This window comes from Drosophila sulfurigaster, chromosome 2L (genome assembly GCF_023558435.1).
Source record: "Drosophila sulfurigaster albostrigata strain 15112-1811.04 chromosome 2L, ASM2355843v2, whole genome shotgun sequence".
Lineage (NCBI taxonomy): Eukaryota > Metazoa > Arthropoda > Insecta > Diptera > Drosophilidae > Drosophila > Drosophila sulfurigaster.
The window spans coordinates 10,899,771-10,919,094 of NC_084881.1; the positions used below are offsets into that span (position 1 = coordinate 10,899,771).

Below are 19,324 nucleotides of genomic sequence, written 5' to 3' on the forward strand. Positions count from 1 at the left end.
AATAATTATGCTGACTACTACAACTGCTGCTACAACAAACTAGAAACACTAAAAGCCGCCATAGATCACACGACGATCAAAAGAGTGAACGAAAAAGTCGCGCGCGATTTATCGATAGTCGCGCGAGTTTCCAGTTTACCTCTGTTCCGTGTTTGTGTACCGTCTTGTTCAACGTGCAAACGCACACTGAAGGGTAACACAGCCGCGACACCAACATCAAAAGCAGCAGTAGCTGCGACTGCGGCTGCGACGGCGACGGCGGCAGTGGCAGCGGCAGCATTTGTTGTTGCAGTGGTCGCGGTCGTCGTCGCCTGATTGCAGTTTGTTTTGTTCTCAGCTGTTGTTGGCTTTGGCTGCGGTGGATGCTGCTACCAAGATGTTGTGTTGTTAACTTGTTGCTCTTGCTGTTTCTGTTTCTGTTTGTGTGGTGTTATGATGTTGTTGTCGTTGTTGTTGCTGCGAGAAACGCGTTCAGCGGAGCGGCCGCGCAGCATTTTGTCTTCGTTTGTGTTTCTTTTGACGCGTGAGTAAGCTACGACGCCCACGTGCAAATTTGCGTAAGCGTTCACAGAGTTGCCAGACTGTTTGTGGCTTTAAGAAAAAAAAAAAGTAAATGAACGAAAGATTAAAAATTGATCGATGACTTTTCAGTATTTTCGATTTGACCAGAATGATTAATAAATGCGACTTTAGTTATTATTTCAAATTCAATAATAGCTCTCCATAAAATACAATTGATTATTGTGTAGGTGGTTATCCTGGACTTATCTACTTAATTGTTAATTGGATAGATAATGATGTTTTGCAAATATCTTGTGCACTTAAGCAAGCGTTTAATTATCCAATTAAGCCCTCACATGAACAGTAAAGTTTGCTCTTATTTTGAAATCGAAACCCAGTTGAGCAACAATGTTGCCCCCTCGTTGACCATAAAGCACAGACTCGAAACCCTTTTTATGTATGCATTCCAAAAACATATCCCGGGCAATATACGCAACTTAAATGTGGAGGCCCTCTTTATACATGCATGCCCAGAAAAAAGGCTCATAAAACCGGCACGCTCTGCAATCATTAAAACAACATCCAAAATACTCGTAAAAACTAGACCTCCTTCCCTTCCATCTCTGCTTCATTCGAAGTAAGATAGTGCATGTGGAACCTATTAATGGTGCTACTTATGCACTACAAGTGGTGTCCCCGGGTGACCCCCCGTTGCCATCAATGCGTGACAACAAAGTGATGCGTAACACGTCAGTTAACCTAAAAGGCAGCTTCAGATCTCTTCTCTTCTCGGAGTGGTACGACTAGTTCATCATTATGTCGCCGCCATGTCAAGCCCTGTCCGGACATTACTTATACGACGCGTAATACAATCGTACATATTTCATGGCGCTGTGTCGCACACCCAGATCCAGCCAGAGCTGATTCCCATCATCATCATCTTTATCATCGCTGCATATTTTGCCTGCTTGTCTGTTTGCTGCATTTTTGGACACGACGACCACTTGCTGAAATTTCATTATGTGCGTGATTTATAAATAAGCGGCCTGGTGTGCGCCCCGATCGCGACTCTTTCGGTTAGAGATGGCTGCGTGTCAGGCGATTTAAGACGTTGAAAAGCAATGTTCTGTTATAGATACTGAATAAAACCACCGCAACTAAAAGTTAAGAATAAATCTTCGGTTCGTAGCACTAGCAAAAAAATAAATAAATAAAATGAAAATACTATAAACCATCAGTCAATGCAATATTCCTTAGATCTATATGTATACATATGTACGAGTATATCATAATGAAAAAAAAAACCAAAATAAAGTAATTTTTAATTTTTAAATACTTTTTTTTAATTTATTACAATTTTATTTATGTTTTTTATACAGTTAATTTGTTTGGTTTCACAGTTCACACTCAGATACATTTTTGGATTTCTCTAAGGAATCAGAAAAACGACAATCAAAATTTTGAAAACATGTTTGTATTTATTTGTTGTCAAATCCGAAAAAAGAGCGACCTTCTCACATTTGAGATAATTTAACTGTACATCGTGAGCATTGCACGACTAAACACGACACGCGCTCGGCTCTAGTTGCTGTTATTGTTGTTGCTGTTGTTCCCAGCATCATCTTCGGCAACGACCCACGCACTTGGACGGCGCTACAACACAGCTTGCATGTTGACTACCCCTGGTGTTGTTGTTGTTGTTGTTGTTTTTGTTGTTGCAGTTCATTTCGTATTAATCATAAAATTGTATTATTAACATGTTTATTTTTCGGTCTTCAAGTTTCGATTACAAGCATTCCTCTGTTTATTGTACCTTAGTGTGTGTGTGTGTGTGTGTGCGTGTGTAGTTGTGTGCTTGCATGAAGTGTCTTGGGAACGCAGCTTTGTTGCGCAGTGTATCGAAAGTGAGCCACTTTCTAACACTGTAAGCAAGACGCTTCACTCACAGTGGAAATTGACTTTTATGCCTTTTGCCGGTTAATTGGGTTACTCGCAACTGGCAACTGGCAACTGGCAACTGGCAAACGCTTAAAAGTGTCACATGCGGCACGTGGGCAGGAGCGTTATGACAGCCATAAATATTGCGACAACAAAGTAAATGAAAAGAGAACGTCTTTGGCTACCAAATGTGGAAAGAAATTAACTCCATACTAAGGGTGATTAATTAACCACAACTAGATGACGAAGTTTATTCTTGTAATGTTATATGATGCACTAAAGCGGATAGAAGTAACCTTAAAAAAGGATATTCATTTAGTCACAAACAAGTTAATTTTAATTTTCTTTGTTAAGTCGTTTTTTTTCGGTCACAGCTGCACGTGACGTCTGATGATAACAAAAGGCAAAAGACGACACTGCTAACTCAAGAATAAAGGACTAATGAATTTGTATATTTTATTTATCAAAAACTCAACTTTCAACACTTGCTCAAATAGAGAGAGGAGCCAACCGAGGAGAGGTCAATCATCGAATTCTCCTCTCTGCCCTCAAATGGAACGGGTTTTCCATTCATCGCATATCTAATATCGTCTAATAAATATTTAAAAGCGCGCACACACACGATCATATAATTAACGTCATGGCAAGCCATAAAGCAAATGACTAACGTCGTCTTAACAAAAACATCCAATGCAAATAATGAAATCAATGTGTTTGGTGGTGAATGAGGCGGGGCTTCTTTAGTCTAGGGCTAATCATTAAATACACATGTTGAGATTCTTTGTTGTTCGCTATTTTCTATAATTTAACATTTGATATTCGGTTTTATGAATAAATTAATTTAAATTAAGCAATAAGACAACTAACTAGAGTATCTAATATTACGCGATATTACGTCGTACGTCTTAAGCGTATTTTATGATATCTTTTTAAGCATTTTAGCGGCCTAGACCAAAATATTTATTATTTTGATCTGGCGCATTTGTTAAACATTAACATTTTAATCTGTAACTTAAATGCAAAATCTCGTGAAGCAAATTAAAAAGCCTTTTGTTCTGAGCCGCCTCATAGATAAACACAGTAGCAACTCTTAATTAAGCCGTTTTGCTGTTTGTCATTGAAGATTAAATAGACACACTCCGCACTCAAACTTTACGTCTTCATCTATGTCATTTTCCTGGCAGTTGAATCCAAAGATTCGCCACAACTGTGAATATAGAACCATTTAGTATTTAGCTCGCACTTTCCGAAGGGTTATCAACTCAACTCTTTTCTGTTATTGTTGTTGATGAGTTGACACTAAATGATATAGTATGGGGGTCTTTTGGTGAAGTGGGTTAGGTTTCACATTAGCATAGAGTTATTTCAAAACTCTGTGAATGAGTTTCAAGGTCGCCGCCAAGTGTATTGAGTTCTGAAGTATCTGCTATTCTAAACAATAGATAACTAACTTTTCTATGGGATATTTGCTTAGCTGATCTATTATATTGACCATCTTGATCTTTGTTACCTACTCATTATTCATACATTTTGTATTTCATTTCGCTTAAATATTCTTCTTAAAGTGAAGCCCTATATCATAAAGCTGTCTTAGGAACGCTTCCTTTTCGTTAGATTTTTGCTAGAAAATTTCAATCTGACCATATTAAGTATTCGTACAGTTGTCTAATCGATAATTAATTATTTCTCTGCTAAGACTTAAGCAATTTACGATTATTTAATCTTTGGTTTTACAATTGCATCCTCGCCCCATGAACAGCTTTTAGACACTATTAAAGGCATGATTACCCCACGCCTGCCACTATCGAAGGCTAACCACAAAATCACTTTTCTATTGTGGCAACACTAAGCACCATGCCATACGCTATGTTGCAACACCTTAGCGGGTCTATGTCTATGAGTCTATAGATTTGGACCGCAACATAAACACTGGAATTTATGCCGACAACTGTGCGAAAACCTAAATGAAAAGTGAAGTTGATGATGGGGCGTCATAAAAAGGCAAAACAGCAGCGAGACGACATTACTTCGGGCAGATGATGGGCGTCTTGGGCTGCTTGGTCTGTTTGCCAGCTTTGCTATGGTCGGATTGCTCCTGGCATTTAATGTTGACAACGCTGACGTCGTCATTAACATTCAGCATGATGACCGGGGGCGCTGAGGCAATCGGAGACGGTGCCTCGCCTGCAGCACCGTTTGTCTTTAAGCGCACCACATGCGCCAGCTTTGTGGTAGCCGCCACTGCAGCAGCCACCACATTGCCATTTCCATTGGCACTGGCATTGCCATGACTATTCCCGTTGCCATTGCCATTGCCATTTCCATTTCCATTGGGCAACATGCTGATGGGTTTCTGCAGCAACTGATTGGACGAGTCCAGGCGATTCGATAGCGAAGTGTGACGATTGTTAACCGACTGTGGGTTGAGAGTAAAAGGCAAGAGTTAAGTAGAAAGCATAGTAAAGACTTAACCCTCTGGTGAACTTAAGAACTACCTGATTTAATATTTAAGAACTTAATAATAATCAATATTGTTTAAATTGAGATATGACATATATAAATTTCATCCAATCTAAATCCCACAACACTCTGTTATCTACTTTTTGTCTCTTGGTTTCGTTTGTTGTTATTTAAGTAATAGTTTATCGATATACCAAGTATAGTCGTTGGTATATTTTAGTATTTTTCGATCAATTAATATGATCAAGAATAATCAATCATTAAGAATAATACCGCACTGTTTTGTTTTTATCAATAAGGTATCTAACAATAGCTTCGACAGAATAATATTTCAATTGCCAGCTTCATACAACTCTTCTTCTATTAAAATGTTAATCCTTTTAAATGTATATTATTTAATAAAATGTGATAGCTAAGATAAAATATAATTTTAAAACCTATCCGAATTAATGAGAATTGGATAGAAAGTAAAAAAAACTTTTTAAAAATAAATTATGCTATCATGGGTACTAGAGGGTTAAGTTTGTAAAGAACTCATTAGACTGCTTAACGAGTCAATTACAACTGGAATTTTGTACTTACGGTGTTGTTATTATTGTTCATGCGTCCACGTATATTGTAAAGTCCGTAGACCAGGGGATTCATGCACGAATTGGTCGACGCAAAGATGAAGAGCGCCTTGCGCACCAACGAGTTCACCTTGTGGACAGAGGACTTGTCCAAGGAGTACCACATGCAGATGAAGTAGTAGGGAGTCCAGCAGATGATGAACACAATCACAATGGAGATGGTCATCTTGAGAGTGCGTTTCTTGGCCCGGCTGAGCACATCATCGTTGGAGCGACGGAAACGTTCGGCAATCACATCCTTGAGCACTCGCTGATTCTTGCGATAGATCTCCAGATAGATGGCGCCATAGCAATAGATGAAGGCAATCAATGGGAATGCGTACATGGCACACATTGTGGCCATCTGATAGAGCCAGTTGTGAAATTCGCTGACGAACGAATGGAAAATGACGCACTGAAAGTAGCCTTTGACGTTCGGATGCTCCTCCAGATGAAAGAGATAGGCCTAGTGTGTTTGTGTTTGAAAGGAAGCGATGACATTAATTGGTCTAACTAGAAACTGCTTAACCCACCTGAGGAATGCTGCAGATGACGGATCCCAGCCAAGCACAGGCCAACATGATGCGGCCCCGATTGTAGGATCGCTGCAGTGGCTTCAGTATGGCAAAGTATCTGGCGGAGCAAGAGTTTTGTCGCAGCAGTTTGACAGTTTGGTGTGTCGCCTTATCTGGCTATCAATTTGGTCCATTAGCAACATGGACGTCAACGACTCACCTGTCCAGCGATATGCAGACCATGACGAAGCTCGACAAGTACAGTCCGAAGACGCGAAAGAAACTCATGAGACGGCACATTAAGTCGGTGGAACGCCACTGTACTGTCCAGGCCCACGCAATCTCGAGCGGCATCAGGAGGAACGTCACCATTAGATCCGCAATGGCCAAATGCATTAGCATGATGTCAATACGCAAGGGACCCCGCAAGCGGCGTTTGGTCAACAGATAGAGCACAGTGCTGTTGCCAATTGTTGAGATCACAAAGAGTATGCTGCGAATGGAAAATGGGAAAACGAGCAAAAGGTCGCAGCGATTAATCGGATAGCAGCAGCTGGCAAGACAACGCGGATAACGCATAACTCGGAGTGGGTGAGGGGAGATACACATGAGATATGACATAAAATGTGGTAGAAGGGGTCGGAGACGGAGACGGAGGCGAACTGCGTGGGTGTCTTTAGGCTTGATAAGTGGGTCGCGCAATTGAACGGATCATTGATTTGAATTGTAGTTGCAAAACTCTTAAGAGATACAATAAAGATATGGCAACTCGGCTTTATGCCTGTGAACAAATGTAATGGATATTAACTGATTTCATATTGCCCATAAAAAATGATTTGTAAGTAGATTATTTTAAAGTAAAGGTAAGAACTTAATTATATATAATATATTTTATATACATATTATATCTTTTACTATTTATTGTTTTATTGTTTACTAATATTGTAATATGTACTAATAGTATTAGCTGAACGAATTAGACTTATTATAAGTATAAGCAAACCTTTTAATAATGTAATTGATTTAATACATTCATTTTACTAAATAATTCGAAGCAGTAATTTACTGCGTAATACTAGATTAAGATGTCTCAACGGGAAACATTTGCCTTATAAGAAACTTATTTTAAATTTCGCACCAGCAATATTTATTCACGACAAATATGAAAAAGTATCTTTCTTTAAGAGCTGACATCTTAGAATTGATTATTTATTAAGATTATTAATTATTCATAAAGAACATCCTTAAATTATGACTAATATAATTCAAATTTTTAAATGTTACAACTGGTTATTGATGATCATAGTATTTAATAAGCGTATTACACTATTACTTATTAAAAATACTTGCTTAACTGGATAGAAATTAAATCGCAATGATCAAGCATTTCTAATAAACTTAATGGCTATGAATCTTTGCCCTGTAAAATATTATATATTTACTAAATAAACCAGCTCTTCTGTTAAATATTTACAACACATTAACTCACAAAGTTTATCAAGTCAAGCTCAAGATAAACAAACATTATTACTTAATTAATAATACGGAATGAAATGCGAAGCACTTTCTACGGGTTTGTTAGACAGTTTTATGAGCGCCAATCAGTTAAAGTGATCTCTGTAAATTCCGAATCACTCTATTAAAGTGAACCCTACGCTGAACCAGAGCGTTCAAATTCCAAGTGAAAATTATTAAATCTCAGACATATTGACATGCAAACGACATGATTTATATTTATTTATAAGCACATCTACATCCACATCGAGATCGAGCATCAACACCTACACCTACACACAGCCCAGAGTGACTGATAAGTTTAGAAAAGTGCATAGACAATCGACCCTTATCAGCGTGAATAGCCAAAGTACCAAAGTACAATAACGCGGGCTTGGGACTCACTGTGTGGGTGATCTCACTTGGTCTGCTGAGTAGGAAGTCGACTCTCTAACAAGCAGCAATCATCAAGCAATGGGTATAAATATATTATAGTAAGCATACACTTTTCTCACTCACCTGTAGACCGTGATGGATAGACGATGGCCATCATTGAAGATCATATCCTTTGAGAGATGCATTGTGCCGTTGGTATTGTTCACATTTGACCAATCACTCAAAATGCGGTGATCGTTTTCAAACTCATTCACTTCGCCGGCCTGAGCCATATTTTCAGTACACACTGCAACACCGCAATTTTCAGAAGGGTTTCTTCACACTCTCCAAAAACAATTAAGGGATTTAATTGATAGGTAATAAAACGAGCAATTCAAAGGTTCTCTTCACTCTATGTCGCTGCAGTGGCCTATAAATTTGTTTAGTTTATTATTAATTAAATTCCATTTTAAGCAGCACTAAACATTTTATTATTATAAGGAAAATGAATGGAATTTCCATGTGTTTATATTCGGTGAAAATAAATTATGAACCCATCAAACAGAAGGAAACAATAAAAAATAATATTATTGCTTGTGCTACACAGTAATAATAATATTTACTATAAAATTATGCTCGACCTTGCTTCTTATAATAATTGTGGTACATATATACAAATAATTTATTTTGTTGCTAACCGGAAGTATATAAATATTATGTAAACGAAGTGTTTATGCGCTGGAAATTCAATTCTAGTTTAAAGTATTTTTTGAATGAATTATATGTTTGTTTATTTTATTTTGCATATTATTTATATATATTTTATATTTATTATATATTGTTAAACTAAATCTAGTTGCATCTCTGCTTCCATCGGAGCATTTGACGTAAATATTTTTACTTTATTAGAGGGCCTGTCAATTCGGACACGAGTTAAAACAAGTGTGCAACAGATACGGCACAGTGATTAGTTGACTTGCGAATACTCTAACCGCATATAAACATAAACAAATATTTAAGATTTCATTCTCACAAAGTTGTTCAAGCATTTTAAATACTAGCTATGAAGCGCTTTCTCACTTGCGATTATTTAATAGCTCTACATCTGTGCACTTGTAAAACACTTTAATGTATATTTATGTGTGTATGGTTGTTATTATTTTTTTTGCGATTCAGCAAAATGGCTGTGTTTTTCATTCCGTTTGTCAGCCTTGTGTGATAATCACAAAAAACAACAGAAAACGAGACTGAAACAGAAACGGGAGATGCAGCATGCTTAAGTATATCATAACTCATCCTGGATGGCTTCCCTCCCCAAGTAATTTCACCATTTCTGATAGCATTTACTCTCAATTATTTCACCACTTGATTAATTAATACAGCTCAAATGCTTCGACAAAAGTTTGTCTATAAGCTGATGTTATTGTTTTGATTCATTTTGTTTATTTGTCGAATGCATTTTTAAATGCTAGAATTTGTTTTTGACCTTGAACTAATTTTTTACTCTCCCATAATATGGGAATGTTTTTTTAAAGTGATAATAAAAATTTCCACTTATGCTTTAGCTCTGTTTTGTTTTTCTGGTCTTTCGTAATAAATGTGGAATTAATGCTCTCAGTCATCGAGTAGCTTATTAATCTGTTAATCAATTGCGCTCAATGGGACAAGATGCTCACTCAATCGACAGGCGGCAACCACAATCATTATCTACGCGTGATGATTGCTGGAGCAGCAACAAAACAAATGCCTCTCAGCGCATTAATCCTTGAGTGTGCTTGTTTGTGTTCGTTTGAGCATTTTCAGCAGTACACAAATTCATTGTTTATTTTTCTTTAATCGCACAGTGTTTGTCGGCCTTTGAACTTTTTCTCTGTGTGCTGCTAGAATCATGGAAAATCTGATAAAAATAAAATCGAGGGGCTCGACGCTTCAACATAAATGAAATTACTGGTAAATTTAAAAAATAAGAAAAGTATTTTTTCCCAGCTAGTTTCTACTACTAAACATTTGGTAAGCTGTTGTCCAGCATTAAGTAAATCAGTTTACGAAGAGGATTGTAGGCGCAATCAGTGATTACGTCTAGATTACACTTCGTTTGCATTTATTTTCCTGTTATTCGTTGAATAGCTCTTAATGTTTTTTATTTCCGTTTTGTTTTCTATTTTCTAAACACGCGGGCACACCGTGAGCAAAACGTATAATATGTATGCATGTTTTGTGTTTGTATTTAAATTCGATTATTTGCACACCTCACGCACCAACACCAACACAACACGTTTCACATGCAAAGCGAACGCCGATCAGTTTACAACACTGGCAGCATTGCCACCCACCGTCTGCCTCGCTATCGAGATTGCATTTGTTGCGTACGTTTTTATAGTAATTAATAGTTTTACTCGATCTCTTTGCGGTATTTGCACCGTGGACGGCGTACAGGAACTGACTGAATTGTTGGGGCGGCTGTGAAGGCAGCTGATGCTGCCGTGAAATCGAAATCTCGACAACAACTGATAATCTCTGTGGAGCTCCCGCTGACCGTTCTAGCACATTGAAGTAGTTGGCAACGCTATACGCGATTGATAACAGCAAACGACCCCAAAATGGCACAAGTGTGAGTGTGTGTATGTGTTTGTGTGTGAGTCTGTTATGTGTTTGTAAAGCCCGCCCGCATAAAATGACAGATTTATCAATGCGTAGACGCAGCTGTTGCTGTCTGTGTGTAATTCAAAGTTCGCCTCGCGTTCGTCTGACTCCTGATCACCGAAATGCGAAACAGAAACGTGTCTTATCAACATCGAGGCGAGGCGAGTCGAGAGCGTGTCTCGAATAATACCTATTACGTTATCAACGGTCACTATGTCTGGGCTGCGTCTTGACTTTGCCTCCTCAAATTTAATGCACGATCAAGAAATCACAAAATATACAAAAGTATACGTATATTATGTATACGCAGCGTCAAACAATTTGTGTACTGCGCAATTTGTATCCTTTTCCGGGAAACACTTCTGATTGCTTTGGCTGCCCGGTGGCATCTGTTTGGAGCCGCACTTCTGCACTTTTCAAGGTTAACCACATTTGCCGATGGGGTGAATGCCAAGTCGCAATTTGCCAACATTTCATTAAATGTAATGACCGCAAATGGGTTTGCAACAAAAGGATTTCAAGTTCATGTTCACATTTCATGACAGGCCAAAGCCCGCTATTGTATGCTATGCTGTATGTGTGGGTGAGTGTGATATGTATACATGTGCATGTGTAAGTGCGTGTGTGCGAACCGTTATCAAGATGCACCTGTGGCGATAAGGCAGCATTTTGTCGATTTTAATGAGGCCGCTTGTGGCGAAGCACTGCCTTCAAGAATATTAAATTAACAATTAAATCTATATGTATACATATCAAAATCATGAAAAATAAATACATAAATGTGAATCATGTTGTGTGTTGTATGTATAATATGTAGCAGCTATTGAGCTTAAGATACTCGAAAAGCTTTCTGCAAATATCGTGAATATTTTTGTTATTATCCATTGTCTAAAATTTATGAGAAACTACGATTGCGCAGTTATAAAATTAGAATTTGTATTAACTTTTATTGATGCCTAAATGTATGCAACGTATTTATATGTTTTGTCATCTACCGTAACTCAAATATTTTTGGTACTTTGAAGAACATTACTTTATTAATTTCTTACTTGCTAAATTTTCTACATTAAGATATTAGTATATTCTAGTTTATTTTTATATTATTAAAATAAAGATAAGACGTGTACTATTAGTAATACGACAAATTACGAACTGTTCATAATAGTTATAATTTCTCAGAGAAAATTTTTCTTAAAAGAAAGAGCCAATAACATTTGCATACTATATTTCATTGTTGGTAATAAAAATAACAAAATAAGTACTATAATTTCGTTGTTTTATAAACATTTTTCGATTTAATATTCTTTGATATAAGAAATTGCAATTACATTAATTTTGTATACATTTTTGGGTTCAAAAAGCATCTACTATAATTTATTGAAATTCTTTACGTGTTATTCATTTATAAAATACAGTTAACGTTTTGGAAAAATTATATTTTTTAATACTGGTAGATATTTAAATTAATAAAGAGATAAATAATAACTAATTTAAATGGTGACAAGAAAAATACGGATTTCACAAACTGTTTAAAAGAAAACCCGCATTAGTATACGCATTGTGAAAATATACCAATATACCATTCAAAGTTATCGATATATCGATAGCCAATATGCACCATTAGTGCTGCAAAAACATCGAGGTTTGGCACCATCGAGGTTTCCGATGTTTTAAAAAAAAAACATCGATAGTATCGATGTTTAGAACAATTTTTTTGTAATTATTTGATATACAAGTTTAAAATCTTAAATAAAAGCGAGTTTTTTTTCTAAACCAAAACAAATAATAAATTGAATTCAACGAATAGTAAGCAAATCAAAAATAAGAAATAAACAAAATAATAATAACAGCCTTCAAGGCCAAAAGCTCTGCTTTGAGATCTGTTGAGATCGTTGGACTTATAATAAATGTTAATAGTTATAATAATTATTCGTTTATCCATTGATTTTTGCTATTAAGGGATGCCCTTTTATTTGAAATTATAATTCCAGCTTTGCTGAAAATCCCAAACCTGCTGTTTTAGTAAATTTTGTGATGGTAATCCATTCAAACAAAACATCGATAGCGCAAAAAAAACATCGATGTTTTCTTTAAAAAATAAAAACATCGATAGTATCGATAGTGTGCCGATGTTTTTGCAGCACTATGCACCATCCCTATTGACCGACGTTTCACGTGTTGAGAAGGTTGTTGCTCGGTGATTTGAAGTTGTTATTTGTTGAAAAATTAGTGAAAATCAACGAATTATAATGAGTAAATCAAAGAAAAAGCAGCCACAAACGATTGCAGATAAAGTGACTAAACTGCTCGCACATCCCAACGACAGCGACAGCGATGATGAGTCGGACATTGATGTGTCTACTGCAACACGCTTGGTTGAATTTGACGATGAATACGATTTGCCCGATGCACGCAGCAGCGATTTTCGAAAGCGTAATGTGAAATTGTTGTCAGAGCAGAGCGAACGCTACAAAGGAAAGATCTCAAGTCGCAAGGAACTGGAAGAGGAGGAGGAGGAAAGTGATGATGAGGTGGCCTATGAAGAGAGTGATACAGATGAGGAGGAATCCGCCGCAATGGAGGCATTTAGCAAAAAGCTGAAGGTGGCAAAATCAGCTAATAATGATGATCAGAGTGAGGACAGCAGCTTAGATGAGTATCAAAAGGCAGATACTAATGATGACGAAGATAGCGGGGAAGATGAGCAAGAAGATGAAGATGATGATGATGACGACGATGATGACGGGGAAGATGACGAGGAAGATGATGATGGTGATGACTCGGAAGAAGAGAATGACGACGCCATGGACACCAGCGGCCTCATGACTCAAAGCAATCAACAAGCTGAGATTCAGAAAGGCGTCTGTGTGCAGAATCAACTTCGCATTTGGGAACGCCTCCTCGAACTGCGCATCAACACACAAAAGATCACCACCAAGGCGAATCTGCTGCCTCCGCCGGAGACACTCCAAGTAGCCAAAGCCAGCAATGAAGAGCTGCAAACAGTACTTGCTGAAGCAGAGGGTCGCAGCAGCAAGTTGTTGCAACAACTGCTCGCGCTCCAAGCTGCTCTGTTGCAACAGAACAGTGAAATGCGACAGACCCTGAAGCGTCCACCACCACAGACAGCTGAAGAGAATGGGGAACCGTCAAGTAAACGCTTTGCCAAGCAACTGCAGACCCAATTCCAAGGGATGCGCCAACAACGTAATGAGGTGTTGCTCAAGTGGGATGATCGCACCAAGCTGCTGACACCGGGAGCAGGCGTAAAGAGAAAATCGCTACAGGAGGACTACGACATACTCAAGAAGATGGACAGTTCGCTGGCCAATCGGCAGGCGCTGGTGGAGAAATCACAGACACTCAAAAACTCTCAACAGCAGCAGCCACAGCGAGTGGAAGGAGGCGAAGAAACTGAACAGATCGAGCGTAATCCAAATATCTATGATGACAGCGACTTCTATCATCAGCAGTTGCGGGAGCTCATTGAGTATAAGGCGAGCACGACGTCAAACATGAGCGACATTACCAAACAGTTTGTGGAGCTGCAGAAGCTGCGTCAGAAGATGAAAAAGAAGGTGGACACAAGGGCCAGCAAAGGCAGGAAACTGCGGTAAGCATAATATAAAATTATAAACCGGAGTTACTTTCTAATTAATTAATTAATTACAGGTATGTGGTACACAACAAGCTCATAAATTTCATGGCACCCAACGATTCCAGCGATTGGACAGAAGCAAAAACGGAGCTTTATAAATCATTGTTTGTTTAACAAGCGCAAAAATATGTATAGTTAGGACTTTGATTTGTAGTATATTGAATAAATGTTCAATTAGTTTCATTGTTGTAATTAAACTTATGCAGATAAATAAAAAAACTTGCACATTTAATCATATCGAATTTTATTTTTATTTATTTCATATGTTTGTTTACTTTTAACTGCTAAATTTTTGTATGTTCAACATTTGCTTCGTTTATTATTTGATTTATTTATATTTTATTTATTAACTGGGGTAGTTGATGCAAAAAAACAAACGAACGAACGGTCAAATTGCATAACAATATGGCATCAAAATAACCGTTTTTTCCATTTCCGTTTCGACTTGCGTTTGGTTTTGTTCTTGTTTGTATTGTGGAGGGGGAGATTGCATATTGATATTATTTACTTGTATTTGCGTTGTGTTTTTGCAGTTGCAGTTGCAGTTGTTATTCCACTTTGCTTCTCTTGTTGTTCATTAGATACATATGTATATAATATATATATGTATATATATATATAATTTGTTAATATATTAAACTAGTTTTTCCACTGATGCACGTACATACTTGACTTGGTATTCGTTTAATTTACTTTTTCTAGTTTCGTATTTTTTCACTTATTTGCATTTTATAAAATTATTCTTATTATTCTTGTATGTGATTTTTAGTATCTTTTTCGTCGTCTAAGTCATTGTTAGTTAATGTTTAATTGCAATAAATAAGATAAGATAAAGCAAATACATGCTAATTATAGCTTTGGAAATACACACTTATTATGACGACAATGATAATACAAAAAAAAAAAAAAAAAATACAACAAAATACAATTTTGATTTAAAATTAAATTCTTTTTAAATTGGTAATAATAAATAATAGTTACATGGCTAGGAATTTTTTTGAAAATATCCAAAAGGAGACCTATATATATATATTAAAAATACTAGAAAACTTCGAGCACTTCTATAAAATAATTGTCATCATTAGTTTTGTAAAAAAAGGTTTGTTATGCCCATTTGCAAGGCCTTTATAGGGTACGAAAAGGTGATGATTAATATTGATGGAGATGGGTATGGGGTGTATACATTGTCAAGCTCTCATTAAAAATTAATTAACAATTAGCAGAAAGTATATAGAGCACATCATCATAATGTCAATGAATAATTGTTATGTTATGTTTTTTTCTTTTTATATAAATGTATATTGCACTGAAATGCGCACGAGAATTTATAATTTGCTTTCGACTTAAATGCTACAAAAATACCACACAAACGACACAGACAAATGCATAAAAATTTTGCGAAATGACATAAATAAATACTGGGCGTTTTTGTTTTGTTCTTGATCGACTCAAAGGTGTTAATACCGAAAGATTTTTAAAATACATACACATATATAAACCTACGATTTGGGCTGGTTTTGGTGCTGGGGATGTGAGTGGAGCTTTGTAGTTGCGATGTGTTTCGTTTCGTTTTGTGTTTGTTCTTGTATAAACTACTACCAAATACAAAGATTACAAAAAGAAAATGCTAAGTGTCGTCTGCTCATGAATTTTGCCTAATTGTTAATGGAATTCTTCAGCAGCAGGGGCAGCCCAGTTTTGGTTTTTGATTTGGAAACGAGTATGGTGGCAGTTTTGGTGCCAGCAGCAGCTACAGCAGCGCCACTGGAAGCGGCAGCAGCAGCAGCTGCATCAGTGACCGATGTGCTGGGTCTTGGCATCACGACGACAGACTGCATCAACTGTCGCTGATGTAGCTCCTGCAACAGGGCTGAATGTTTATCCAGTGCTTGCAGCTGTGCTGAGTTCTGTGTCTCGTAGAGCGACGACTGCAGCTGAGTGTGTATAGAGGTGACATTGGAGAGAGTGCTCTCTGCCTCAGCCGTTAGAAAATTGCTTAAATAACGTTTACTAGTTGTGGTTGTTGTCGATGATGTCGTTGTAGTGGTTGCCATTGTAGTCTGTTCCTGCGCTGAAACCTGCAAGGACCAATGACCAATTATAACCACATTAAGCTGCAACAATTTGTGAGCTCACCTTTCTGTTTACACCCGACTCTGTGTCTCAAGTGCACTTGGCGGGATGTATAACATTCTCCATATCCTTTTGCACCGCATAAAGTTCCGACAAGCTTTTGGCAAACAGCACATTCAGTTCACTCATCTTGGCCAGCTGTAAAAAAGAAAGATTCTCAGTTAGCATCTCAATTATTGAATCCGAATTTCGTGACTCACAGTTTGATCATTGCATTTTTCACGTAAATTCATATTGGCTGTTTTAAGCTCTAGTTCATGCTGAAGAAGCTCCGCTTGAAGCGTCTCTGTACGCGCCTTGAGAGCGGCCACCTCGCGACGCAGCTCATCTTCAGTAGCCCCACCAGCAGCGCCTGAGGCACCACCAGCAGCTCCACCCACTCGCAGCAGATCCATTTCGCGCTTAAGACGTATATTCTCCTCCTTGTAAGTATGCAGCTGACGCTTCCATTCATCCACATTGGCCGTGGATTCCTATAAAACCAAATTAATGAGTAATGAGGGAAACTTGACAAATTGTTTAATGAACGCACCTGCAAGGCGCTCGTCAGGCGTATGTTATTGTTCTTCAAGGTGGCCAACTCAATTTCCCACTTCTTGGCATTAGCGCAGCTGCAAAAATGCGACAAATATTAATTTTGTTCTTAATTTGGCCAACAAAATGCTAAGCTACCTTTGCGCCAGGGCCATTTTCAGACGTTCGTTTTCATATTTGAGCTGCTGCTCAGCCGTAGCACCCGCTCCTGGACCAGTGTGCATGCCCACAATGCTGCCGCCCGATGAGATTGTGATGCCACCTCCTCCACCACCGCCGCCACCAGCAACTGCAGCATTGGCTGTGCCCATGGTGGGCTGTGGCGAGGGCGTGGCCGAGCCAATGTCCTGCTTGCCATCACAAGTGTTGAGCAACTTGTGCGACGGACTATCCGGATTGGCGTTCTGTGTGTTCGTATTACTCAAATTGGGAGGTTCAACCGTATGCGGATCGATGGCTGTGTTATCATTTTGCATGGCGCCGACAGCACGTCCAGAAATCGGAGATGTATTCGCCGATGTTGTGGGCGTAACAGCATTGGAGCCATTCGCCGATTTCATGGCATTCTTCGTGGCCTCTTTAACCTCTTGGAATTTCTCCACAAACTAAATAAATATAAAAATAGATTAGTGAAGTGTGTAAAGACCGAATCCTATTCAGCGTACCTTAGTGAGCTCCGCTTCGGAGGAGAAGCCCAATCCATAGACAGTGTTTGCGCGCACATCGCTCCATTGGCCAAACTTTTGCGAGGTCTGTGTAAATGTCATGCTGGGCGTAATCGTTGAATTGATAACAGCCTTGGTGCCCTCGACGCTGATGATGCGATACAGATTCCGTGAGCTGTCGTAGAAGAAGCTCACGTTGACCGCTTTCATGCTCGCCGTGATCCATGTGCGTTTCGTCTTTGGATCAATGTGAAACACATGCGCTTGGCAAGTGAAAATCGGTTGTTCGCTGTCGCACCGGGAATACAAAAAATTAAAGTGGAAGATGATGAGAAATAGCACAAACACAACCACAACACCCACAGGTGATTAATTAAAAATTCCATTAAAATTCTTCACCACGTCGGCTTAATATTTAATTGCGCTAAGAGAGTGAGAGAGGGGGAATAAATATGCGAGCATGTTGGAAATGGCAATTGGAACTCTATGTAAGGAAGAGTAGTTATTTGACATAATCACACAAGATTACAATAACATTTAATTGAATTTAATATGATCTAAAGCTTTATATCATATAGGAAATCAATTGAAAAAGTTGGCCGATTGCGATAAACTTTAAAAGAAAATAAAATTATATAGCAGAATTAGAAGTTGATCTTAAGCCAGTGTGAATACTGTAATTATTATTATTATTATTCAATAGTAAATTAAATTAAATTACATAATTCACATTTTTCTGATAAAACATTAACATTATTTATATTAAGTGAACACAGTTAACATATTAACCAGAACTTAATGTGATGTAAATTTTTAAAATAGTTAATTGATTATTGAATTGAAGTAAATTGATGAGCAAGTTCATATTGGTCAGTGACTACTGTAATCAGTATCTTATCATATAGTAGTAGTATTAGGTACAACTTAATGCGAATTCTTCAGATAAACATTCAATATAATTAATGGGTTTGTCTAAGTCAGATAAATAGTTTCGCCATATCAAGTTGCAGTCATGGAAACGTCGTTTTAAAGGCTTTAAGCGAAAATAGATTTGCCATTGTATGTTGCTGCTGTTGTAGTTGTTATTGATGTTGTCGGCACCATGTCATTGGCATTGTTGTTCTTGGTGACGGGTGCGTTGTTGCGTGGTGAGGGGGGAGGGAGGGACGGCAGTGTTGGCTGCCTTGGCGACTAAATTGCATTATGCGCTTAAGTGTTTTGTAGCCTCGTTTTGATTTTGCTCAAGTTTACTGCACACACACATATATATGTATACACACATATATACAGATAAACGCACGCACAAACAGACACACACAAACTTTACACATACAGATATAATTGGTATCGACGGGCGGCGTTTGGCAGCCTACACACAACACACCTACAAGAAGTCGTATAGCATCAATTCACATTGTTGTATATAACACACATATTTCCACCTCCGACGCCGCCCGCTACACACAATAAAGCAACAACAACAACAATGCCAGTAGCAGTACCAACAACAGCAGCAGGAGCAGCAAGGAAAACGTCGGCGTCGATTTTTCACACAATTCGATGTCGCTTTGAAATACTTTGCGCACTTACCCCATTTTATTTTATTGCTGCAGCGCTCAATTGGCTTCACTAGCAACCCGTTAAACACTATACTAATTGTTTGATTTTATTAATAATTACACTAAAAAATAAAACACAAATGAGGTGCTTTCTGTGTGTAAAAAACTGTAGGCAATGCGGCTAAAACTGTGAGCCATGACATCAAAACTGTTAAAAGCTAGTTAGGGAAAAAGTGTTGGA

General features: G+C 37.9%; 3 protein-coding genes across 9 annotated transcripts; 1 reads left to right on the forward strand and 2 right to left on the reverse strand.

The window, feature by feature from the left end:
- Positions 1 to 360: 360 nt before the first annotated feature.
- Positions 361 to 10,366, reverse strand: LOC133848135 (gonadotropin-releasing hormone receptor). Of its 7 annotated transcripts, none has more exons than XM_062283685.1 (7): positions 10,150 to 10,366; positions 8,036 to 8,321; positions 6,243 to 6,515; positions 6,041 to 6,140; positions 5,482 to 5,973; positions 4,467 to 4,855; positions 361 to 591 (listed from the first exon to the last, which is right to left on the reverse strand). In XM_062283685.1, exons 2-7 carry the CDS (start codon positions 8,182 to 8,184, stop codon positions 369 to 371), a joined length of 1,626 nt encoding a protein of 541 aa, XP_062139669.1. In that variant the 5' UTR covers positions 8,185 to 8,321; positions 10,150 to 10,366; the 3' UTR covers positions 361 to 368. The 7 variants fall into 7 exon arrangements, 6 of the variants coding, with proteins under 6 accessions (XP_062139669.1, XP_062139587.1, XP_062139818.1 ...); XM_062283603.1 differs by having other exon boundaries at positions 10,141 to 10,366; XM_062283834.1 differs by having other exon boundaries at positions 10,225 to 10,365.
- Positions 10,367 to 12,691: 2,325 nt separating this feature from the next.
- On the forward strand, positions 12,692 to 14,424 carry LOC133837941 (protein Aatf). Its single transcript, XM_062268859.1, has 2 exons — positions 12,692 to 14,147; positions 14,207 to 14,424. Exons 1-2 carry the CDS (start codon positions 12,784 to 12,786, stop codon positions 14,304 to 14,306), a joined length of 1,464 nt encoding a protein of 487 aa, XP_062124843.1. The 5' UTR covers positions 12,692 to 12,783; the 3' UTR covers positions 14,307 to 14,424.
- Positions 14,425 to 15,284: 860 nt separating this feature from the next.
- On the reverse strand, positions 15,285 to 19,277 carry LOC133837932 (homer protein homolog 2). Its single transcript, XM_062268850.1, is given in 7 exon segments — positions 15,285 to 16,270; positions 16,329 to 16,463; positions 16,526 to 16,798; positions 16,858 to 16,936; positions 16,998 to 17,464; positions 17,525 to 17,813; positions 19,115 to 19,277. Coding segments are annotated over 7 exon segments (1,671 nt in total). The 5' UTR covers positions 19,120 to 19,277; the 3' UTR covers positions 15,285 to 15,847.
- Between the last annotated feature and the right edge of the window lie 47 nt (positions 19,278 to 19,324).